Source organism: Pipistrellus kuhlii, unplaced genomic scaffold (genome assembly GCF_014108245.1).
Source record: "Pipistrellus kuhlii isolate mPipKuh1 unplaced genomic scaffold, mPipKuh1.p scaffold_m20_p_11, whole genome shotgun sequence".
Taxonomy (NCBI): domain Eukaryota; kingdom Metazoa; phylum Chordata; class Mammalia; order Chiroptera; family Vespertilionidae; genus Pipistrellus; species Pipistrellus kuhlii.
Window position 1 is genome coordinate 21,243,849 of NW_023425416.1, and position 26,437 is coordinate 21,270,285.

Consider the following 26,437-nt stretch of genomic DNA (forward strand, 5'->3'; position numbering starts at 1 on the left):
CGGGAAGGCAAGGGAGGTTGGGGGGGCTGTAAGAGATCAACCAAAGGACTTGTATGCATGCATATAAGCATAACCAATGGATTCAAGACACAGGGGGTTGGGGGGAGAGGGAAGGTGAAGGCATATGCGGGGGGGAGGAGGGGTAGGGGAGGTTGGGAGGAAGTCTATGGGGGAAAAAAGGAGACATATTTACTACTATTTGTAATCCTTCAAACAATAAAAAAAAAAAAGCAGGCAAAAGAATAAAACTGGAACCCTATATTATACCATACACAAAAAATGAACTAAAAATGGATTAAAGGCTTGAATGTAAGACCTGAAACCATAAAACTAGAAAAAAATATAGGCTATAAGCTTGTGACATCAGTCTTAGCAAAGATTTTTGGGACATGACACCAAAAGCAAAAGAAGCAAGCACAAAATTAAATAAGTGCACTACGTCAGACAAAAAAGCTTCTGCAAGCAAAGGAAACTATCAAGAAAATGAAAGGGCAACCTACTGTATGGGAGAAAATACTTGTAAATCATATATCTGATAGAGGATAACATCCAAAATACATAAAGAACTCATACAACTCAATAGCAAAAAATGGCAAACAAACCCCAAAACCAAACAATAAAACTCCGAAATACTCTGATTAAAGAACGAGCATGGGATCGGAATAGACATTTTTCCAAAGAGATACACATGGTCAATAGGTACAAGAAAAGATGCCCAGCATCACTAATCATCAGGGAAATTAAAATAAAAACTGCAATGAGATTCCACCTCATACCTGTCAGAATGGCTATCATTAAAAAAAAAAAAAAAATCAACAAATAACAAGTATTGGGAGATACTTTTTGAAAGAAGATAGAAGGAAGGCCAAGAAGTACATGAAAACATGCTCAAAGTTACTAATCATGCGAGAGATGCAAATCAAAACGACAATGCGGTACCATCTCACACCTATCAGAATGGCCAACATCAACAAATCAGCAAACGACAAGTGCTGGAGAGGATGCGGAGAAAAAGGAACCCTCGTGCACTGCTGGTGGGAATGCAGACTGGTGCAGTCACTGTGGAGAACGGTATGGTGTTTCCTCAAACAACTAAAAATAGAACTCCTATTTGACCCAGTGATTCCATTTCTAGGAATATACCCCAAGAAACTAGAAACACCAATCAGAAAGGTTATATGCACCCCTATGTTCATAGCAGCACAATTCACCATAGCTAAGATTTGGAAACAGCCCAAGTGCCCATCAGCAGATGAGTGGATTAAAAAACTGTGGTACATCTATACAATGGAATACTACGCTGTGGTAAAAAGGAGTTCTTACCATTTGCAACAGGATGGATAGAACTGGAGAGCATTGTGCTAAGTGAAATAAGCCAGTCAGAGAAAGATAAATATCACATGATCTCACTCATTTATGGAATATAATGAACAACATAAACTGATAAACAAAAACAGAGACAGAGACCATCAAATCTTAGAGGGAAGGTAGGGGAGGGGGAGAGGAAAGGGGAAAGATCAACCAAAGGACTTGTATGCATGTATATAAGTCTAACCAATAGACCCAGACAATGGGGGGGTGAGGGAATGAGTGAGGGGGGGATGGAAGGGTAGTGGGGGGATAAGGACACATATGCAACATCTTAATCAATAAATAAATTAAAAAACACACACAATGTGGAGAACAGTGTGGGGTTTCCTCAAAAAACTGAAAATGGAACTCTCATTTGACCCAGTAATCCCACTCCTAGGAATATATCCCAAGAAACTAGAAACACCAATCAGAAAGGATATATGCACCCATATGTTCATAGCAGCACAATCTACAATAGCTAGAATTTGGAAACAGCCTAGGTGCCCGTCAGCAGATGTTGGATCCAAAAACTATGGTACACCTACACAATGGAATACTATGCTGCCATAAAAAAGAAGGAATTCTCATTATTTGCAGCAACCTGGATGGAATTGGAGAACATCATGCTGAGTGAAATAAGCAGTCAATGAAAGAGAAACACCACATGAGCTCACTCATTTATGGATAATAAAGAACATTATAAACTGATGAATCAAAAGATAGATATAGAGATAGTAAAGCAACAAGCAGACTGTCAAATTACAGCAGGTAGGGTAGAGAGATCTGGGGGAGATAATAGATCAACCGAAGGACTTGTATACATGCATATAAGTACAACCAATGGACACAAAACTCTGGGGAGGGAGGGTATGTTTTTTTTGGGGGGCAATGTTAAAATATGTACACAGATAATAATTTAATTTAAAAAATGTAAAAAAACAAAAAACACACACACCAGTATTGGTAAGGATGTGGAGAAAAAAGAACTCTTGTGCACTGTTGTGGAAATATAAGTTGATACAGCCATTATGGAAAACAGTATGGCGTTTCAAAAAATTAAAAATAGAACTATCATATGATCCAGCAATTCTACTTCTGGGTGTTTATATGAAGAAAACAAAAACACTCAAGAAGATATCTGCACCCCATGTTCAGTGCAACTGCCAAGATATGAAAAAAAAACTTAAGTATTCGTTGACAGATGAAGGGATGAAGAAAATGTGCATATATACAATGGAATATTGTTCAACACTAAAAAAAAAAAAAAGACAAATACCATATGATCTCACTTATATGTGGAATCTCAAACAAAAACAAAGCCAAGTTCACAGACAGAATATATTGGCAGTTGCCAGAGGCAGGGGGTTGGGGGTGGGCAAAATGGATGAAGGGAGTCAGAAAGTACAAACTTACAGTTAAAAAATAAATAAGTTGTGGGATGTAATACACAGCACGGTAACTATGGCTAATAACGCTGTATTACATATTTGAACATTGTTAACAGAGTAAATCTTAAAAGCTCTCATCACAAGAAAAAGAAAATCTGTAACCATGTATGATGACTGCTGTTAACTAGACTTATTGTGGTGATCATTTTGCAATATACACAAATATTGAATCATATCGTATACCTGAAACTAATATGTTGTACGTCAATTCTGCCTCAATTAAAAACACAAAACATCGACATCTCTTACATTTGTGCTAGTTGTGACTGTACGCCTAATTAAAATAGTGAAAATATTACCCCAAACCCTTCCCTAACTTGCTGAAAAAGGAAATGGGTTGCCTCCCAGTAAATTCAGTTATCTGCTTCAATGAGCTTCAAATCCTGAAATAACTCCAGAATTTGAAGAAAAAAAAAAAAAAGATTATTTGCTATATCTGGCTCTCCCAAATAGGAAACCTTAAAATTATTTTTGAGTTAAAAAAGATGCATCATGAGGTTTTGTTAAAGAATTAGAATATACTTAGAAAAGAAAAACTTCTACGGAATCTCCTGTGCTAGAGATCAAGTAGAGTCTAAAAAAGTATTTAAATCACAACGTAAACACATGTGATTTAAAAGTTCAATGAAGGTCTTTGAAGTAAGATATAGATTGGGACCCTACTCATTTGGTTTCAATCAGTTTTTCCATGTAATAAATATGCAATTGGCCAAGGAACAGAGGTCAGAACCTCAAATCCCACAGGGCTGGGCAGTAACGTAAAGCAGAGGTTGGAGAGACAAGACTATCCTCCCTTGTAAAACGAGGATAATAAAAATATAATCTCACAGGACTGTGATGAGGACTGAATTAGATGGTGCCTGTGAAAAAGCATTCAGAGACATGTTTACAGCGATTAAGGCTGCACAAATAGCAGCCATGGTTATTGTGTAATCTTCACCAACTGCTTTTTTGAATGACACTACGTCTTAATAAGTTACCCTTTCTTAAAACACCCACAGTCTTTCTTCTTGCCCATCTGTGATAAAGCTAAGCATCTGATAAACAAAATAGCACAGCAGCATCTAAGAGAGAGAAGTAAAACAAAATTGGGATGTTTTTGCTTCATCATTTTCCTCAAAAAACTTTTGTGAGAGCTTACTGTGGGCAAGGCATGGCTGACTGGAAGAAATAAACATAGTTCTTACCAGTTAACAAATGAAGAGAAATGCTTTCTCCCCATTTCAGAAAGAAACCAGGGTATATAGTCTGTCTGAAAAGGTCCATGACAGCACTATGCAGTGGAGTCTAAATTGTTTAGAAGCACATTAAAAAAAAAAAAAAAAAAAAAAAAAAGGGCCAAAATTGGTTTGCTCAGTGGATAGAGTGTTGTTCTGCGGACTGAAAGATCCCAGGTTCGATTCTGGTCAAGGCCATGTACATTGGTTGCAGGCATATACCCGGTGAGGGGTGTGCAGGAGGCAGCTGGTCAATGTTTCTAGCTCTCTATCCCTCTTCCTTACTCTCTGTAAAAAAATCAATACAATATATTTTTTTAAAAAGTAAACAGGAACAGGTGGAATTGGTATTTTTATTACCTTTAATAATATACTTAGTCAATATATCTGAAATATTATCATTTCAATATGCAATCAATATTAAAAATTAAGACATTCTACACCAATATTTTTCCCATACTAAGTCTTTGAAATCTGGTGTGTATTCTACACCTACATCAAATCTCAATTTGGACCAGTAATATTTTTAAGGGCTCTATGGTCACATGTATCTAGTGGCCACCATATTGGGCAGCATAGATCAATAAGACCTTTGGAGAGAATTGCTAAAAAAAAAAAAAAAAAAAGTGTTGCTGAAACCAGTTTGGCTCAGTCAATAGAGCGTCGGCCTGCAGACTGAATGATCCCAGGTTCGATTCCGGTCAAGGCATGTACCTTGGTTGCGGGCACATCCCCAGTAAGGGGTGTGCAGGAGGCAGCTAATCAATGTTTCTCTCTCATCGATGTTTCTAACTCTCTATCCCTCTCTCTTCCTCTCTGTAAAAACTCAATAAAATGTATTTTTAAAAAGTGTTAATATATTTGAACATTTTTTCTATATTTCACGGGCTCTGAGGTTTTATAGCTGACAAAGGACTGGAAAGCCCTTTTGACATCAGCACCATCCAGATTTCCCTCCAGAAAAGGAGCAGACATTCCTCCCACTGTCAGGACTGTTAGAAGGCTGATGGCTCACAGCTGAGCCTTTCTGTGGGACCTGCCACAGGCCAGAGGAAGTCACGTGGCTAAGGGTAGGCCCCACACCCAATGACCAGGTGTGGCCTCCAGGTCTTGCCTCAATTAGGACCATTCTGCAAGGCCACCCCACTCCAGCGCTTCCCTGGAGGAACAGCGGAGGTCTCTATTGCAGCTGCATCCCAGCCCAGTGTCTCCCTCTGCCTGATCCCGCTGCCCTTGCTTTTTTGAGTACACTCTGGTAAACCTCCTTCAGGCAGATCCCTATCTCGGAATCTGTTTCCCAGGGAACCTACCTTAGACTTCTGTCCCCAGCGTTATGTTGTCTCAAGGGAAAGGACTGTATCAACAGACTGAAACTTCTGTCTGTCATACGTGCATAAGAACACCTAAGTCTGTGGGCCTTTTGCTAGAGGATGGGCTACATATCTGCAGCAAAGGAGGAAAACACATGATCACTGCAAATTCCCTCTTAAAAATCCTTCCAGTTTTAGGGTTCATAGCTGCTTCTCCAATTAATACACAAGAACAGCAAAAAATGTGTCACTCAATATACAAATGCGATAAGACTGGTTATCACTATGGGCCCATCATGTTGGCCCTGCTTCCCTCAGCCCAACCTGCACCTTTCCACAATCCGGGACCCCTGCAGGGATTAAGATCAGGCCTAAACTGGCAGTCGGACATCCCTCTCGAAATCTGGGACAGCTGGCTCCTAATCACTCTCCTGCCTGCCTGATTAATCACCCCTAACCGCTCATCTGTCTGATCACCCCTAACCACCTCTGCCTTGGCCCCTGCCACGGTGGCTTTGTCTGAAAAAACATCCGAAATGATATCCAGAAGCTCGTTCGGCTGTCCAATCTAATGAGCATATTACACTTTTATTATACCGTTTCCCCGAAAATAAGGCAGTGTCTTATATTAATTTTTGCTCCAAAAGATGCGCTAGGTCTTATTTTCAGGGGATGTCTTATTTTTCCATGAAGAAGAATATGGTACACATTTATTGTTAAATGAAAATAAAGGAAATTTACTACCTGTATACGGTACGGTAGTACGGTAATTGTCAACACAAACCAGACAAACTGAATCCTACAGTATCAAGAATTTACTCATTTATTCAATGACAATCATGTCATCATATTCTGGAACATCATCATAACAATCCAATTCCTGAATTTCCTGGTGAATTTCTTGTGAGTCCATTTCTTTCAGAATCAGTGGACCAAATCTCTCATGTTTAGTCTGGGGGGGGGGGCTTATTTTCGGGGGGATGCCTTATATTTCACTCAGAAGGAAACCTGTAAGTAGGTCTTATTTTTGGGGAAACACGGGTAGTTGTAAGAGCTCGCTTCAGCTCTGCCCTCGCCACTGTGTGAGGATATGAGAAACAGCTCTCTGCAACCCAGGAGAGGGCTCTCACCAGAACTCAACCCTACTCGTTCTCTAATCACAGACTTCCAGGCTCCAGACTGTCAGAAATAAGTTTCTGTTGTTTATAAGCCCAGTATGTGATATCCTGCTTTCGCAGTCTGAACTAAGGGTATATGAGAAATTGTTATTTTTATCCAGCAAGTGGTAGGAAATCATTTCAGCTTCTTTAGGAAAAGCCTAACACAAAGAAACAGAAAGGCTTATAGGAGAAAATAACAAAACAAAAAAATATACACAAAATAATGATAGTAGTGATAATCATTTACTGAATGGTAGTAGGCAGTGCCCTAGTACATAGGACACTTAGCTCACGGGATCCTCCCCACAGCCCAGGAGACTTGTAATATTATCCCCATTCCACAGTGAAACCGTTCAGAGGCTCAATTACTTGCCTCGGGTCCCATAGCTAGTAAACAGTGGAGCATACCCTAAGCCTGTGCTCCTTTCACTATATGTGAGGCTTTTAATTCGGGTTCAAACAAGCGGAACCCAAAGATAGAAAAAAATAAGTACAAAAATATTGTTCAGATTCACGGAGGAACCAAAGGGTCTGCCCTGGGGCCCTGTGTCATAGGGACAGTGTGAGGGGGAAGAGACCATTTGAAGAAAAGAAAGACAAAGGTTGGACTGAAGAATCCGAGGTAAAGATCGAGGTGGACAACAGGTTACCTCCCAACAGCCTTCCCCGTTTCCATCCAGGCATCCACTCCTTCCCTGCAGCCAGGGGCTCGAGGGGGGCCTGGTTCCATCCTGTGCCAGTTACTGCCTTAGGGATGGGCAGGCAACCCAATTAGGGCCCAGGAAACCAGACAGGGGCTTTTTCTAAGAGGGCTTCTTCAAGGAACCCTCTGTTTCCCTGATGCAGAGGGGGAAGCATATAGCCCTTGGAGTTGTTGGCAGCAGTTTCAGGATTAAGAGGGCAGCCAGCCTTGGTATGATGCCAACACAGCAAAAGGCAGAGAGGGGAGAGATGGAGAAACTGAGCCCTGGATGATTCTATTAACCTGCTGAATCGAACCAACTCTGAAGCCCACCACACCTCTGATTTTTCAGTTCTGTGAGCTAATGAGTCCTTGGTTGTTCGAGGCACTCCACAATGGGCAACGGGAAGGCTTTCAAGGGGTCTGTCTAAGGCTCTTCCTCCAAGTCACTGCCACACACTTTCATGGAGAACAAAGAGAAACGTCAAAAACCTAGATCCAGGAAAACGTTGATGCCACACTAGTGAGCTCTCACTGGAAACAGCCAAGTGAACAGGATGGGGTGTAGGCAGAGAGAACCAGTTTTTCCACGTCCCCCCCCCCCCCTCCCACCAGGGTCATCCCCAGGGCTGTATGTCCACAAGCACCACATAGTTTCCCAGGTCTCTGATGCTCACATACCAAAAAATGCAGGCCAGAGCTAACGCTCTTATGGAAGCAGAACCCCAGTGGTTTTATTTGTGAAGAAGATTCTTCTCTTCTCATGCCAAGTCCTCAAAAGGCCTTTGGTTCTCCCCTACATAAGTATCTAACATACATTTACAAAATCAAGTACAGTAAGTGTTCACTTAACATTGTCAAAAAGTTCTTGGAAGCTGCAACTTCAAGCAAAACAAGGCATAACAAAACCAATTGTATCCTAAGCTAACTGATAAACAACAGTTAAGTTCCTACAACGTATTTCCAGTCATAAGGACATAACCAAACTTCTAAAATAAAGACCCAAACTCTTCTAATATTAAACGCTGAAATAAATGTGAGCTATACATAAAGAAAGATGAAGAAACACAAGATAATTATTTTCCAACCTGCTATTCCAGTCTCGGGTGGCGAGTGGTAGGAGCCGATCTTGGCAGCTCTGGGTGCAAGGCTGCAACCGATCCTGGACAGAGTTGTGTGCACATGCAAACACACACACTCACACTCGCTCAGACTGAGACAGTTTAGACTTGATGATGAACCTCACGTGCACATCTCTGGGATGTGGAAGGAAACCAGAATATCTGGAGGAAACCCATATAGATATGGGGAGAATGTGCAAACTCTACTCAGGAATCGATTCTTCCCTCCTCATCAATGCTATAACGAAAGGACATTAGAAAGAAATAACGTTATTTGAGGATTTGCTGTATTATGCAAACCAAGGTATCTTAAAATTCAAGCAATGAGTCGAAGTAACAAATACTGTTTTGTCAAAAAGGAACCCTTTATTAATCTATATATGTATAAAAAGCAAGCAAAATCAGAATGCTTTCCTCAGCCATCCTTTCCACATTTTATTCAGTTTTCGTGAACTATAAACCACCGATTTCTTCATGCCTAAAAGAGAAGAGAAGAGACAGTGAGAAAACTGAGGCTTCCTGAGTGGATACTCATCTATGGGTTTGATGATACTCAGACCAGAGACTTGTCTTTAGAGTAGAGCAGCGATGGGCTGACTGTGTCTAGGAGACCCTGGGAGCCAAGGGTTACTGATGTGATCAATGCGAGGGGAAAAGATTGTGATTTAGGATTAAAATGGTGGCATGAGGTCAAAGGTACCTGAGTTTCTGGGGTAAGTGAAATCTTTTGAGATACAAGCACACTGACAGCCTTTGAATTTAGTAGTTCTTAAAAAGAAAGAAAAAGGAAGAACAAAGACAAGATCTGTATATACATGGGCATCCCTGGCCCCTTTCTAGATCCCAATTCTGCATCCAACCAACCCCACCTCGCTGCTTCTGTCACCGGGTGAACCACTGCCCGGAGTGCATGTTGTTTCCATCACTATCTGCTACATAGAGCGCAAATCCCCTTTCAGATTTCTTCTCTAGGAGTGCCTTCCTTGACTCCTCAGGCCAGTTCAGATATTGCTCCTCCTAGGCCAGGGAACCTTTATTCTACCAAGGGACATTTGGATATACAATTTATAACATTATTCACAAGCCATACACCATTATCAACTTAAAAACTAGCCTGCTATATTTGGTCAAACCTTTACTTAACTCACCTAATGGCTTGATAGGCCCAGACCAAATGGTTTTGTAGGCCTTTCCATGGTCCATGGGCCAGATATTCCCCACCCCTATCCTAGACCCACACTACCTTGCTGGTGTGCAACACAGCACTCCCCCACTGTTCACTGCTTAGGGACAGGTTTATTAACCTCTTCCTCGGCCTAGACTGGGAGTTCCTTGAAGACAAGGACCTTGTCCTATTCATCCTTGTCTGTCATCCCATCACCTACTATAGTATCCAGCACATAGTAGGTACTTGGTAAATGCTTTTGAAATGACAGAACAGATGCACCTCATTCAGATATCTGAACTCCCAACACCCTCTATCTACTTAATCACAAGTTCCAGATGAAACCAGAGAAGCTCTCTGGGGAGCTTATGGGAAAGAAGTAAAGTGGGAAAGAATAAGTGGGGTGTTATTTGTCTGTCAGATCTGATAGGATCCTATTTGCAGATAGTATTATGGACTCAACTTCCTTGGTGTTGAAAATGAGATAATTCAGTCCGTGTTTCAGGGTGTGGCTCCAAGACCCAACTAGTTTTTTTCACCAGGGGATACAAACTGTGGTCTGTCCTTCGAGAATGAAATGCCCACCCTTGGCAGTGCACTTTGTAAGCTCTGCCGATGAGGTAACAGGATTAATTCCAGAGACTGAACACTTGGGTACGTGTGATCTCTTGAAAATACCTGGCCATGTTACTGGTAAACTGCTTAGTCCACCAAGGACCTTGAAAGAGGCTACTATAGATAGTGGCAGGTTATAAGGCAAGGTCCCTGAAAAACCATTAGCAAATACTTTTAGAAACTCTAGCCTGGCTTGTCCACTGACTGACTGCTTACAAACCGACACAGCCTCGTCAAGAAACTCAGGGCTCCTTCCCTGGTCTCCACCCCTATAATTTCTCCCTGGAGCAGCCACTCTGGTAAACCTCACCCATTTGAGTATTGAGGCTGGAAAGCTATTACATAAGGTATTTTTTAAAATTCTAGCCAGAACTAATCAAGACGTTAAGCAGAATACAGGGAGTTGCATATGATAAGGTTCAACACAGCCACCCCAGGGCACTGAGTCAGAGCTAGAGGAAGATGCATCGACTATGATAAGTCCCAGTTCAACTTCAAAAACTTACTCACAGACTCCTTGGAGCTTAACATTTAAAGTAAACACAAAAAGTACATCATAGACACCATGTAGCTTTTTTTTTTTTTTTTTTTTTTGATTGCTAGTCCATAAAGCCTCCCTTAATTAAAACAGCCTCTGCCTTCAATGGTCACTCAGTTTCCTTACTCCAGCTGGAGGCCTGGTCAAGGGGCTAATGCTATTTGAATATGACAGTGAAAAGAGCCATGTTCTAAAGAGAGGTCGGGAAACGTTTAAGTAATGATACCAAAAGAAAAATAAAAAACTAGGCACAGTACTAAGTGTTTTTTACACATTTAAGATATAATTTTATAACCTGGCAAGGCAGGTATAATTATCCCCATGAAATTAAAACTCAGAAAAATTAGGTAATTTGCCTAAGTCACAGTAGTTAGGTTGGAATTTGAACCCTAGTCTCAGGGGCTCACAAACCCCTGCTCTTGGCCTGGACCGCCTTTATCAGCCCACAACCATCATAAGCCAGATAAGCCCGATCATAAGGTACGTAAACCAATAGACTCTGAATGGATGCTCATCACTTCCACAATTTCTGCAACCTCAGTGCAGGTGATAGACATTCTGATAGACATTCTGATACTCTGGACTTCGTCAATCCTCTGAGGCATCTTTAGAAGGAAAAGGGAAGCAAGCATTAAGCAGGCAGGGAGAACCAGCTATGGATGCTCACTCCAAGGCCACAAGGAAATCTGGGCTGTGTTGTGAGGTGCTTCCCACTGCCCTCTGCTGGTCACTGGAAAGAACGAGTGGGAGGAGGGCCAGAGAGTCATTTCAGCTTGAAGTATCATGATTCATGTTTAAAAAACCTTTTCTTAGAGAAAAATTCAAACTTATGAAAGAATAGTACACTATGTCTCCATGTATCTTCATCCAGCTTCAAAAATGTATCAAGTCATGACCAATCCTGTGTCATCTACTGTTTACCCACTTCCCTCCACTGTTTTATTTTGAAGCAAATCTCAGACATCCTGTCTTTTCATCTAAATTTTTAGCATGTATTTCTACAAGAAAAGGAATTTTTTTAAAACCCCATCATACAACAACAGATAATCAATAATGTAGTAATTCCTTATAGCACAGGAAGCCTCCCTAAAAAAGGAAAATGCAACATTCGGCCTCACCCATTGAAGGTTATAGAAAGGGAGTTGTAATCAAGTAAAACACAGAACCATCCAAACAAAGAAATGCACCTCATATTCAGCCTTGCCAGGATAAGCACAGAAGAAACACAGATTAAATAAGTAACTTAACTGAAAATGCAAAGCCATGTACCCCTGAGTGGCAGAAATATCTTCAGCTGAGTAGGTCTGGCACACATACTCTTTCCTGACTCTGAATGTATCTTTCCAAAGACTCAGGAGGGCCACGCAGTGTCCTTGGGGCCAAACACTGAGCTGTGTATCCAGGAGGCTTTGGTGAGAAGCTGAGATGTGTGACCATACCAGCTCCCTGGCAATCTCAATCCAGGGGTCAGAATCAGGCTGAAAGACCACTACCTCTGAACCATTTAGGCCCTGGTACTACTGCAAATTTCTATTTACATGCCTGTCTCTCTTTCTAGACTATGAACTTCTTGAAGGCAGGAGAGTGTTTTGTGTTCACTTTTTTTTTTTTTAATTCTCACCCAAGGATATTTTTCCCACTTATTTTCAGAGAGAGTGGAAAAGAGGGAGGGCAGGGGGAGGAGAGACAGAAATATTGATTTAAGAGAGAAATATCGACTGGGGCCCGGGATTGAACCTAAGACTGGTCAGGTCAAGACCCTAACCACTGAACACACAGGTCAGGGCTCATGTTCACTTTGTTCTGTGGCTAACACAGGAGAGATGTTCAGTGGATGGTTACATAAGAAAAAAATGAACTAGAAAGGTCCATATTTTTATATTACCAAACATTGGGAAATTGGGGGAAAACAAGAATTCTCATATTTTACTAATGGGATTAATATAACTATGTGGGAGGGCAATTTGGTTATATCCAAAGACGTTCAAATGCTTAAGCCCATAAATCAAGAACAGGATGTTTAAAAAAAATTTTGTAAAAAAAAGGAAGATTCAGTTGGGGAGAAAAAGAAAAGAAAAAGAGCTCATAGAAAATAGAGATGTAACAGCAGAAATAAAAAAACTCAATAGAAGGGTTGGAAGCTGAAGCTGAGAAAAATCTCCCAGAAAACAAGACAAAAGGACAAGGAGACCAAACACAGGAGAAAAAAGAAAGAAAACCAGAGAACTAGACGAGGAGGTCCAATATTTGAATAAAAGGAGTTCCAGAAAGGGAAGAAAGAAAACAGATGGGGAAAAAATAAAAAAGAATAAATGAAAAATGTCTTATATCCTGAGTGAACAAACTGAAAAATGAGTATCGTAACAGATCAAGACAGACTCACTTCAAAGCACATGAGAGCCCTGCAGGAAAAATGAAGACCTGACAGGCCTCCAGAAAGAACATACACAAAGGACTAATAATCCAAATGGCTTTGGACTTCTACAGTAATCTTAGAAGTGAGAAGATAGCTGGAGCAATGGTATCAAAATTCTAAAGAAAAAATCATTCCCAATCTATCCCCAGGCTCAGTCTCCATTTCCGTGGGAGGGTGGCCTAGAGATTCGTTTAGACAGACATGGTCTCCAAGTTGGCCTCCCATGCGTCCTTTCTCAGAAAGTTACTGCATGGGGTGCTTCACCAAAACGAGAGTGTGCACCATGCAGATAAAAGACTGAGATACAGGAAAGTATGTCTTCCTCACAGGGAACATAGAGACAACCTCTGTGGGCAAAGAAAGTTGTGCAGAGAAGGAAAAGCGTTTCATGTGGCTCACCTAGGAGTCTCATTAACACGGTCAGACAGTGTAAACTCCGCACACTGCCTTTACCACAGCTGCAATATTATCTGTATTAGAGGGATAGGAGGGAGGGGTGAGTGTGTGTGGGGAGGTTGGGGAGAGAGATGAATTCTAATCTTCCTTAATGAGAAGTCAAAAGCAGTAATATAAGGTTATTATTTAGAGAAAACAAAAATACCCCCACTAAGAGACGTGAAAAGGGTTGTGTGGAGAGGGGACGTGGGGGGGGGGGGCGGGGAAGAGCACGGCGCTGCTGTTTCTGCAGGACACGCATGTGTAACTTTCTAAACAAGAATGTGAGGGGAAGCCTGCACACAGGACTTACTCAGAAACCTTTGAGGGCAGTAAAGCCTTCCAACATACCTCATACGGTTTGGTTTTCTTAGACCAACAGGTTACAGTGCTGTCTGCCTGTCTGTACATTATTGCAATGCCCTGGTTTATGACCGTTAGAATTCCAGCATTCCACAAGCACCGTCAGGACGCAGACAAAGCTTTACAGCTTAACCAGGGGCGGGTTTTCCAAGTGCTTACCGGCAGTGAAAATGCCTTTGGTGCTCTGTCTCAGGCTCGAAGGTCTCACAATCGCTGAAAGCCCTGTGAGGGAAAATCCAACAAGGATGCCAAAAAGCCAGATGTTAGTCATCTCCGCACTTTAAAAAAAAACTACAACTAAATATTCTTTCAGCTAGCCAATAAAACAGGCAACTCTATCTGTTCTGGTGTCATAGAATGACAGTGAAAAGGGTATCCGGATTGAGGGCCAGGAGATTGGAGTTGCCAGCATGTCACCACCCACCTACATGAACTCTGGGCCTGGCCTCCTCACCTTCAACGGGGTGGGTTAGGTGACCTTCAAAGGTCATTTTATGACTTTAAGTCTACATAAGGCTGCTGGTTCTCAATTCCAAGATGTAAAAAGAGTTAAAACACACACACAACATAAACAAACAAACAAACAAACAAACAAACAAATAAAGTTTCTTCCCAGGAATAAAACTTCCATTCTGAAAACAGACAAGGGAACCCCTCAGTGAGGATCAATAGTAGAGTCCCCCAAGCCCTATGAAAGGCAGCAGAGATCACACCGTGACCAGATTCGTGGTAAAATAAAAAACAACAAACAAAGGACATGCCTCTGTATTTATCTTCAGAACAGGTATCTGGTGACCTAAACATCTGCTCTGACAACCTGGGGCAGGTCCCAGAGAGTGTGCGTGGAGCCCGCCTGTGGCAGCTAATGTTTCAATGCTGTCACTGTGATTATTTAGCACAGCGGCTTGCACCTTACAGGGCTAAGTAGTCAAGGAAATAGGAGAATGCACTCATCTGAGGGAGGGAGTCATTTTATTTTTTTAAAACACATTTTTATTGATTTCAGAAAGGAAGGGAGAGGGAGAAAGAGACAGAAACATCAATGATGAGAGAGAATCATTAATCCGCTGCCTCCTGCATACCCCAACTGGGGATTGATCCCACAACCTGGGCATGTGTCCTGACCAGGAATCGAACCATGACCTCCTGGTTCATAGGTCAACGCTCAATCACTGAGCCATGCTGGCCGGGCAGGGAGGGAGTCATTTTCAATTTCAAAATTAATTCTTTACTGACTGACCTCATAAAATACCTTTAACACCTCAAAGGGAAGTGGGTCTCTGAAGACAAGGTTCCGATTTTTTGGTAAATATCAGGGAAGCCCTGGGGCTAATGCCCAGAACATAGGCTATGTCAGAGGGTACCTGCTGAACACAGTGTACGAGATACACTGAATGGGAACTGGTTGATGAAAGCTGGGTTTTTATTTTTTTTTTATTTTATTTTTTTTTTTTTAATAAGTTTTTATTGTTCATATTATTACAAATGTTCCTTTCCCCCCACCCACCATTGCTCTCCTCCACCAGGTTCCCATCCCACCCTCTGCCCTTTCCCCTCTCCCCATTGTCCTCATCCATAGGTGCACAGTTTATGTTCAGTCTCTTCCCACGCCCCCCTCTCCCCTTTACCCCAAGAATCGTCAGTTCACTCCCCTTCCATACCTCTGATTCTATTATATTCAACAGTTAATATTGTTCATCAGATTTTTTTAATTTCCTTGGTTTTTAGATTCACTTGTTGATAGTTATGTATTTGTTGTTCATAATTTTTATCTTTGTTTACTTTCTCTTCTGAAAGAACCCCCTTCAGCAATTCATATAATTCTGGTTTGGTGGTGATGAACTCCTTTAGCTTTTTTTTATTAGTGAAGCTCTTTATCTGGCCTTCGATTCTGAGTGATAGCTTTGCTGGGTAGATTATTTTTGGCTGTAGGTTCTTGCTATTCATCACCTTGAATATTTCTTGCCATTCCCTTCTGGCCTGCATGGTTTCTGTTGAGAAGTCAGCTGACAATCGTATAGGTGCTCCTTTGTAGGTTACTACCTTCTTTGCTCTTGCTTCTTTTAATATTCTCTCTTTGTCTTTTGCTCTTGGAATTTTAATAATGATGTGTCTCGGTGTGGTCCTCTTTGGATTCCTTTTGTTTGGAGTTCTGTGCGCTTCCTGGACTTGTAAGTCTAATTCTTTCACCAGGTAGGGGAAGTTTTCTGTCACTATTTCTTTCAGTATGTTTTCCATATCTTGCTCTCTCTCATCTTCTGGGACCCCCATAATTCTGATGTTGGTTCGCTTGAAGTTGTCCCAGAGGTTTCTTACATTATCTTCAATTTTCTGGATTCTCTTGCCTTCTAGCTTCTGTGGAGGAGTGTCTTCTGGCTCTTTATGTTCCAAATCTTTGACTTGATTCTTACGATCTTCCTTTCTGTTTTTAGGACTCAGTAAAATATTTTTTATTTCAGACAATGTATTCTTTATTTCTTGTTGACTCCTTATTAATTCTAGTTGATCTCTTTTCATATCCTCGTAGCCCTTATCCATCTTTTCTAAGAAATTCTTGAAAAAACTTATAAGGGTAGATTTGAACTCTATATCCAGACGCTTTTTGTCCTCCATTTCTTTCGTTTGTGATCTATTTTGTTGTCGCATTTCGCAGTTACAGATGGGACGGGGTTTCAGGGTGGAGCCTGCAGCTTTGGCTTCTGTCAGCCCCGCCCTATGCGGGTCCTTCAGTGCTTGCTGCTGCCAGCGCCTCTGAGAGAAAGGTGCCCTCGAGTTTCGCCTGCTGCCAAACAGTCTATGCTCTCCCACAATGAGCCCGGTATTGGGGTTCAGTTCAGTTGGAAGTGGAGTTGGAGGTGGCGTTCAGAGCAGTCTGGAGCCCCAGTCTCCTTCCCGTCAGGGCGATCCCGCGGCACAGCCGACCGTCCCTTCTCTGCGCGCAATGTGCGCGCCTCCGGGACCTCCTTTCGCCTCTCCCCGGGGTTCCGCCTTACAGCCCAGCTCCCTATGGCTGAGCCTGAGTCCCCGGGGTCTGGCCCAGAACCGGGGATCAGAGCAGTCGGGGGCCCAGCACAGTCGGAGCTTTTCTCTCCTTTCCGCTCAGGAACGCCCGCCAGGCACTCGGCCTCCCTCCTCTCCGGCTCCGTCCTCTCCGCGCGCCGCGTCTCCGCGTCTCCGTACCTTGGCTTTTCCAGCTCTTCCGCACCTCCTTCTGGTTTTCTCCTTGCTTCTCGCTGTAGAATTTCCAGTCAGTCAACCTTCCTGTAGTTCTGGGCAATGTCCGTTTTATATTTTAGTTGTATTTTATTGAAATTGTTGTGTGCGGCTGCGGCTAGGTGTTCACCTGGGCGCAGCCATCTTGGATCCTCTCCGAAAGCTGGGTTTTTAAAGTCATCTGATAAAAGCCGAGTTCTTGGTATTAAAGCAATAAAAATGTCAAATAACCAGACTCCTGCCTTCTCAGACCACCAGGGAGAACACAGACTTGTCTTTGAAATAACTGCTAAAAGTTATGCTTTTGGGACCAAAAGAAACATTGTTTCCCCCCTCAGACAGTGACTTAGTACCCAAGGATTGGGACCCAGAAATACTTTTATACCTACTTCAAACAGATGAACATTTACATTTGGAAACCCCCAGACTGTTAGTGCTTTCTTCTCCCCAGAAGCAATCTATCTCTTGATCTCACCAGGTAAGAAGAAATAAAGAACACATCACTGTCACAAAGCCTGCTTCTACCCCATGGTCAGCACCCCCTCAAAGTCAAATCCGTAAACATACCTAGATGCACGACTTCTCCACAGTCAGGGTCATAAGCAAGTTTGAAAAGAGTTTCTTCCACGTCTCTGTTTTTTCCAGGAGGATCCATAATATTATGTATTCCTTGCTGTAAGGTTTTGGGCAATGCCAACAGCTGAGTGAACTGTCCTTCTGGGCTTTTATCTATCTAAGGAATTAAAAAAAAAGAAAAGATGTTGATTAAAGTTCTTTGAATTCTATAAATATTCAAAGGTCCATGGTTTCTCTTTATTTTATTTTTTTAATCCTCACTTAAGGATATGTTTAGAGGAAGGAAGGGAGAGACAGAAACATGGATATGAGAGAGAAACATCCATCGGTTGCCTACCATGAATGCTCATCCAGGGATCGAACCCGCAACATAGTGATGTGCCCTGACCAGGAATCAAACCCACAACTTTTCGGTGCCTGGGACAACACTCTAGCTGACTGACCACCCGCCAGGGTCCCATGACTTCTCTTTAAAGTCACACAAACATATATGAATCCATATGCTAGACTAGACAGCATACTAAGGAGACAGTCTCCTTTCTGAAACTAAATGCCTAAGTGCTCAGGATTCTAAGTTTCTTCATAAAAGTTCATATAATGTTGCATTTTTACAGAGATAAGAAGAAATGCCTCTTTCAAGGATTGATTTCTGATTCTCAGTTTTAAAGTTTCTATTTGTCTTAAATCTAATACTTAAAGGAAGTAAGGCTGCAGCTAACAGTCATTAAGGCCCCAGCAAATCCAGCCGCTGAAATTACTTCTTCCATTTATTTCTTAATATATATTTTTATTGGTTTCCGAGAGGAAGAAGATATATTTATAGAAACATCAATGATGAGAGGGAATCAATAACTGGCTGCCTCCTGCATGCTGCCCCCTGGGGATCAAACCTGCAACCCAGGCATATGCCCTTGACTGGAATCAAACCTGGGACCCTTCAGTCTACAGGCCAACGCCCTATCCACTGAGCCAAACCAGCTAAGGGCCATTTCTTCCAATTTAAACACAAGAACATAAGAGTAACATAGCCAGGATCATAGAGCCAATAAGAGAGAGTAGGATTTAAATCTTGTCTCCTGCCTTTACAGTCTCTTACATACCATGATGTATTTCATAAACTGTATGAATAAAGTTAAAGTTAAAAACAAAAAAAACCTCAATTTGAAGCAAACATGGCAAATTCTGCTCAATGGAGTGGTGGATATTCTGGGCATTTCATGAAACTCTCTATTGTTTCCTTGTGTTTAAAATAATCCTTTTTTTTTTTTTTTAAATCAAATTTCCTTTCTGTTATAAAAATTCCACTAATTTTTTAGCCAATACTAGAGGCCTGGTGTGCGAAATTCGTGCATGGGTAGGGGCCCTAGGCCTGGCCGGGGATCAGTGTGGATCAGGGCCTTTGGGCTACTGGCCGAGGCCGGCTTCATCCCATGCCACAGGTGGTCAGCACATGTCATAGCGAGCAATCAAACTCCCAGGCTCTGGGTCAATCTGCCTATTTATATCTGCTTTTATATTTATAGATGAGCTGCCCCTATTATTTGGAAGATGAGCATAAAAAGGTAAAATAGAGTGTTCTTTATGCTAAAATTTTTTAAAAACTGAGGTTTCTATAATTTAAAAAATCTGAAATCCAATTTTCCTCAAAGAAAAAGTTCTTTGATATTTATTTTCAAATACTTAACATTATTTTAAAAATAGCTTGAAATAAGTTTCATTGAATATATCAACAGGAGAGCTCCAAGACATAATTAATAAAACAAACAGGGGATTAAAAAGAAGCTTTAGAATAATATGCCCCAGTCTATTTATGTAAAATAAAACAAAACACACAAAAAAGACCAAATCCCATCATGTATGTGTATGGGTACAAACAGGTATAAAAATGAATGCAAAAAGAATCTGGAAGAATAAATACCAAACTGTCAGGAAGGTTACCTCATGGAGGTAAATAAGATTGGGGACAGAAAAAAGGTAATCTGAGTTTATTCTTACTTGTTTTTTACTGATAATTAATATGCACAGTAAGAATTTCAAATGGCAAGAGAGAGATATATGGTGAAGAAAAGCCACTCTTCCCCCACGTTAGCCCTAGTTCCCTTCTTATTATGTCTCTTTTGTTACCTTTTTCAGCATTATTCCAAATATACAGAACATGTTTATATATAAAACTTACTTTTAAAAATATGATTTTACACCAGTTATACTGTTCTAACCCTTACTTTCTCCCTTAAGCAGATCTTTGCCTTAGAAACAGTAGGAGTTATTTTCCAGTTACCTCCAGTCTGCTTTGCTGGGTTTTATACACCACTTGGGGATTATCCTGTAGTATGTGGCCATACAGCTCACGAAAGTAGGCTATGTTGGGCTTTACAATATCCATCACTTTTGTCTTATTCTCTCCAACCACCATCCGAAGGTCGCCTGGTTAAAACAAACGGAAAAACAGATTTCCCACTGATGATCCACACCCTGACCTATGAGTTACAGCCCCACTGTGACCTTGCACTAGTTCAAGTTGGCAGCATCCCTCATTCACAACATTTCCTTTTCCTCCTTAAAACCATGAACACATTGCCCGAGGAATGCAGGCACTTGTTTGGGAAAAAAGAAAGCCTTTCAAATCATAAAGTCCTTTATGATAGTTAAAGTATAGTTACCTAAGTACAAAAGGTAATCATCATGGAGAAGCTAATTTTGTTTTCCCAATGCAGAAGCTTCTGCACTTACAAACTTCCATCTTGTGAACAAAACTTCGCCTGTGACTACGCTTCGAGATGAGGTTGTGTGTCTCGCCTCAGATATGTCTTTGATACTGCCCACTCAGTTTGGACCTGATCCTTGTGGGCTTTAAAGGTGCTTTATGACTATACACACCTTATTATATTTGATAAAGCCAAGAGCAGCGAGTGTTAAAAGTCCTACTATTTTGTTTACAGATGAACCTGAAAGCAAATATAATTTTTAAAAATTTATTTTTAAAATTATTATTTTGTTAATTCTCACCTCACCTGAGGATATTTTTTTCCATTTATTTTACAATAGAAAGAGTGAAAGGGAGAGGAACAGAGAGAGACAGAGAGAGAAAAAAACATCAATCGGTTGCCTCCCCTATGTGACCTGACAGTGGAATGAACCTGCAACCTACGTATGTGACCTGACCAGGGATCGAACCTGTAACCTTTTGGTGTACAGACGTCACTCCAACCAACTAAGCCATCTGACCAAGGCAAATTTTAAAATTTTAAGTAGAGAAAAATGGGAAAAGATACAGTTGCCAGTGGAATGAATTAAGCTGCAAAATAAATAATTCTGAAGGACAAAGAGAAAAATTTTAAACAAATTTAAAGTGCCCTGTCCTGTCTATGCCATTGACAATTACTATCAGCAAGATATGAGGGAAGGGGGAAAGTGATAAAATGGGAAAATTTGAGTGAATGCCTATTGGACTAATGTTAATTGAAGGCTGGGCACGTGTGAGGACCTCCCAGATGAAGCTTGGTGAAAGCGATGAGGCTGAAGCCTATGTTGGGTAGACAGAAAGTTGTCAAGGGGAGTAACGAGGTAGCAAGTACAGGCAGATCCTCCAGCTGCTGAAGAATCCCCGGGGAAGAGGTGACAATTTATCATCCAAACTAGGTCACTTTTGAGGGTGAGGGGGTCATTATGAATAATTCCACTGGGACAAGTACAAGCTGGCCAAACCAGGAAAAACAACTCTTGTCGATTGCTTTTTGGGAGTGGGGAGCAGGGAGGGGTCATCAAAATCATTATATGCCACAACACTTTTGTCTTATTCTTCAGTATATAACAGTAAATACTTCAGTCAGGAATAACAACACATGCCTGGTTTTTAAGATCAACTTATGCTACAATTTGGTGGAAAGCAGCTGGGGACTGATTGCTCAGGAAAACATACAAATAGCCTCTGGGACCCCACCTCTGTGACATGGGGTCTGACTCTTCGGGGCAATGAGCAGAAGTGAGTTCTGGTAATAACTAGAGAAACTTGTTTTTCACTATTATTTTAAAGGGAAAGAGAGGTAAGTAGTCAAGCCTGGGATGACTGCTGCTGGCATCATAAATTGTTAAAACCCATCTCTGGAGAGTGAGCCTAAAGAAATGAACCCAAACAGAGGTTAAGAGGCAAAGTTTACCGAGCATCTGGTGAGTGCCAGGCACTGTCCCAAGTGCTTTGCTGTATCTCCTCACTCAACCCACACAGCTATCCCCTCAGGTAGATACTAGTCTAACCCCATTTAGCATCAAGGCAACAAAGACACAGAGATGAAATAAACTGCCTAAGATTTCCCAGGAGCTAAGTGAATAACATACATACAACCGTAAGCACTATTTATAATAATGAAGTACTGAAAGCAACCGGAATGTCCAACAACAGGGGAGTGGATAAGCTATGATAATACACTCATACCCTACCACAGAAGAGTCTACAACTATTAAAAATCACAGTAATTAGTCCTGGCTGGTGTTTCTCAATGGTTAGAGCACAAGCCTGCAGACTGAATGGTTGTGGGTTTGATTCCCAGTAAAGGGCATATATATACCTGGGTTGCGTGCAGGTTTGTTCGCCGGGCCTGGGAGTGGGCTGTTGGCGTGGATGCAATAGGCAATAAATCAGTGTGACTATTTCACATTGATGTTTCTCTTTCTCTGCCCCCTTCCTTTCCTCCCTTCCACTCTCTCTAAAAAATCAATGGAAAACATATCACACGGAACAAGACGGAAAATGATCATATATATATATATATATATATATATATATATATATATATATATGATACAAAAGTACAAGGAAACAACTGTAAAAAAATAAGACAAAAGGACTATATAAAAATGGTTATTTCTGCTCAAATGAGATACACATTTATTGTGGGCTTTTGTGAATGTGTGTGCTTTACATTTCCTATTTAGTTTAATTATCCCCAATTTTACAGATGAGGAAACTGAGGTGCAAGATCCAGCCACCTTTGAGTTTCAGGATAGTGACATTTGAGATGACTGGTTTTACTCTACTTTGTAATTTCCCTCCACTGCTCTAACTTCTGTAATGTTGGCATATACTTCTAGCATTTTAAAATAAATTCACAGGATGTATAGAGGTGATGACCTGGCAAATGTAAGTGAGAGGAAGCTGGATTTCAATTGTGTAAACTTCATGCTTTTTTTTTTAGAGTCTATAAATAGATTCTATTGATCTGCAAGGGAATAAAATGTCATCAAACTCTGAATCTAACATGACTATCATTGTTGAGTTCTAAACATTTGGGTCATTTTTCTTTCTGTACCCTCAACCAACAAAAAATTCTTATACTCTAGATAGCAACTTTCTGAGAGAGGGACTGCATTTTACCAAAATGTAAAAGCAAACTAATCCAAATCCTCCCAAAAGAATAATTGCATGCCATGATGAAAGGACCTGGAAGATACTATGGACTCTCTGAGAATAAGGACTGCAGCTTACTCATCTCTGTCTCCACAGCTCCTTGTGTACTGCCTGGCACATTAACGGCACATCAATATCTACGGAACAGAACTTCTACTGCTGTGCAGCAGAACTAGCTCAGCCACAGGGAACAGCAAGCAAATGGGCTTATTACTCATTGCTTCAGAACAAAGTAAATAAAACCACGGGCACAGCGTGAACCCACATATGATCATAAGAATCAATTTTTCTAACCGCCAGAAATGTTTGCAACAAAACAGAGAAATGGAGAAAAACTGCTGACTTTCATTTTATGCCTCTGTTGATGGGCTTAACTCTTGACTGGTCAAGCCAATCTAATAAAATGGTAACCAAAAAGATAATTTCTCTTTGAATCTAAAATGAGGCTTGCAAACCATCTGTAACTGGCCTGCCAGCAATGGTCAGGGTCCTTATTATGAATGTAGGGATGTGAAAGGCTGTGAAATATAGTGGAAAGGCCCTGGCTTTCATGCCTGGCAATGTCCCATGGTGACTGGAGATTAACTTCTCTGAGTGAGTTTCCTTCTGTGTGAAACTGCTGTAACAATCATACTGACCTCACAATGTTTTTTTAGATTTAAATAAGTTCATGCATTTGAGAATGCTTTATAAATAGTAAAGCAGATATTATATATACACACACACATATACACATACTAGTTCATATATGTATATACAGTATATAATGGGAAAAGAATAGGGGATAGATGAGGCTTAATCTTTGAAGATAATGACTGGCTTTTCCCCCTCTTTAACTGCTATACTGCTGTCATTTCAGTTCAATAAATATTTGGTGGCTACTACGCATGAGGAGCTGCGCATACATTTAGAAATGTAAAGTATATGCCCTACCTAAGGCAGCAAATGACATGAAAACACATCTTCAGTGCAGGTTACAGAAGTGGGTATTTCTTTGGTGTAGTGTTTAAGGATAGCAGCTCAAACTGTAGGTTGATATGGCAAAATATGATTCATTTTTAATAGCTTTTTTTGAGATATAACTTTTACACTACATAATTCACCCATACAAAGTATACAATTCAATGTTTTTTAATATTCTTATAGAGTTATACAACTATCTAATTTTAGGAAATTCTGGCTTCCCTAAAAGAAATAGTATCCATTGGCAGTCACTCTCCACCTCCTTCCAACCCCAGCCCCACACAAAGGTAATCTACTTTCTCTCTCTATAGACTTGATTCTGGACATTTTAGACAAATGAAACTGCACAATATATGGTCTCTTATGACTTAGCATTTGTTTTCAAAGTTCATCATGGGAGCAACCAAGATGGCGGCATAGGGTAGACACCCGAAAGCAGCCTATCACAACAAATTCGAATTTAGAACTGGAAAACAGGGGAGGCATTGCCCTGAAGCACCGGATGGCTAGCTGAGAGGAGGCTCTGCCACCTGGGAAGGAGAGAGAAGGCACACTGAACCTCAGGAATTGTGAAGGTACTGAGAACTGTGCGCGCAAAAAGGTGCTGGCTTACTCCTGGCCTGCAGAGAGGGAGGGCCGGACAGAGATTGCTGCTGGCTTACTCATGATGCACGGAGAGGGCGGGCCCGGCTGAGTTCGCTACTGGCTTACACTGGGCGTGAAGAGGGCGGACAGCTAACGCAAGGCTGGCTTTCTTGTTAGAGAGGAAAACAGAATCACCTTATTGCTCTAATAGACAGCCCCAGTCAGGGAGAGGCCAGACTGTCAGGCAGTGGGCAGAGATCTCTCAGAGGTGTGTGAAGCCAGAGGCCATTACTGCGGGACTTGGGGAGAGGCCGAAGGGAAAACAAAGCTTGTGTGCACCAACCCGAGACTCCGCCCCATCTAAGCTGAGCACAGAAGCTCTCCCAGAGGCTGGCTTTCTCTAAGGAAGGACTGGCCGAAAACCAAAGCTTATCTGCACCTTTACCAAAGAGGTGCGAATGCCTGCAACCAATCTTCCAAAACTCACCACAAACAGGACTTTTCTAAGGTGAGACTGACAGGGGAACCAAAGATTATCTGTGCTACCCCGAGACCCTGCCCCATCCAAGCAGGAGTACAGAAGCCCTCCTAGCTGAGACACTGCTGATCCACACAGCCAATTGGCTTAGAGATCAACGCTTCCCAGTGATACCAACAATAAGCAAGGCTTAACAACAAGACTGCACACAAAGCCCACAAAGGACTACACCAAGACTGTCCACCGCAGGTAACTGGGAAGGCTGTGCTACTGGGCTCTACCAGAACACCTAGCACACAAAACTCTTCCATCAAATCAGGGAAACAACTGAAATGCAGACAAGAGGCAGGACATAAAGGAAGGAGATGGAGGAAAATAAAAGATTGGACATTGAGTTCAAAACTACAGTTATAAGGTTATTCAAGAATATCCTAAAAAAGGCCGATAAAATAAATGAGACCTTTGAGCACATGTGTCAAACACAAGGCCCGCGGGCCAAATCCGTCCCGCCAGGCCTTGCAATGTGGCCCGCACCGTGCTGTCATCACTGCACTCCGCTGCGTTTCCATCACAATGACAGTTTATGACTGTTCAGTAAACCATTCGGCCCGCGATTTAGGCTGGATTTTAGATTTTGGCCCCTTCTCTGATTGAGTTCGACACCCCTACCTTTGAGGATATGAAAAGGGAGCAACTAGAAATAATAAGGGATCAACTAGAAATGAAGAAAACATTTTCTGAAATAAAAAATATTACACAGAGTCCTAAAAACAGACCGGAAGATTGCAAGAATCAAGACAAAGATTTAGAACACAAAGAGCCAGAAGACACTCCTCCACAGAAGCAAGAAGATAAGAGAATCCAGAAAGTTGAAGATAGTGTAAGAAACCTCTGAGACAATTTCAAGCGAACCAACATCTGAACTATGGGGATCCCAGAAGAAGAGAGAGAGCAAGATACTGAAAGAATACTGGAAGAAATAGTGTCAGAAAACTTCCCCCACCTGGGAAAAGAAATAGACTTACAAGTCCAGGAAGCCCACAGAACCCCAAACAAAAGGAATCCAAGGAGGACCACACCAAGACACATCATAATTAAAATTCCAAGAGCAAAAGACAAAGAGAGAATATTAAAAGCAGCAAGAGAAAAGTAGGTAGTTACCTATAAAGGAGCACCCATATGATTGTCAGCTGATTTCTCAACAGAAACCATGCAGGCCAGATGGGGATGGCAAGAAATATTCAAGGTGATGAATAACAAGAACCTACAGCCAAAAATACTCTACCTAGCAAAGCCATCACTCAGAATCGAAGGCCAGATAAAGAGCTTCACTAATTAAAAAAAAAAAAAAGCTAAAAGTTCATCACCACCAAACCAGAATTATATGAATTGCTG

At 41.4% G+C, this 26,437-nt stretch overlaps 1 protein-coding gene across 3 annotated transcripts in view; it reads right to left on the reverse strand.

The window, feature by feature from the left end:
• The window catches only part of TAMM41 (TAM41 mitochondrial translocator assembly and maintenance homolog), a 70,334-nt gene that overhangs the window by 21,634 nt on the left and 22,263 nt on the right, over window positions 1-26,437 (reverse strand). The window contains exons 5-8 of one of the 3 annotated variants that reach the window (XM_036431140.2): window positions 19,891-20,036; window positions 17,604-17,769; window positions 13,983-14,045; window positions 8,638-8,769 (exon numbers count right to left, since the gene is read on the reverse strand). In XM_036431140.2, coding sequence (XP_036287033.1) covers window positions 8,693-8,769; window positions 13,983-14,045; window positions 17,604-17,769; window positions 19,891-20,036 — 452 coding nt within the window. In that variant the 3' untranslated portion in view covers window positions 8,638-8,692. Of the gene's footprint in view, window positions 1-8,637; window positions 8,770-13,982; window positions 14,046-17,603; window positions 17,770-19,890; window positions 20,037-26,437 lie in introns of those variants that run through there. The other 2 variants (XM_045579188.1, XM_036431142.2) reach the window with 2 other exon arrangements.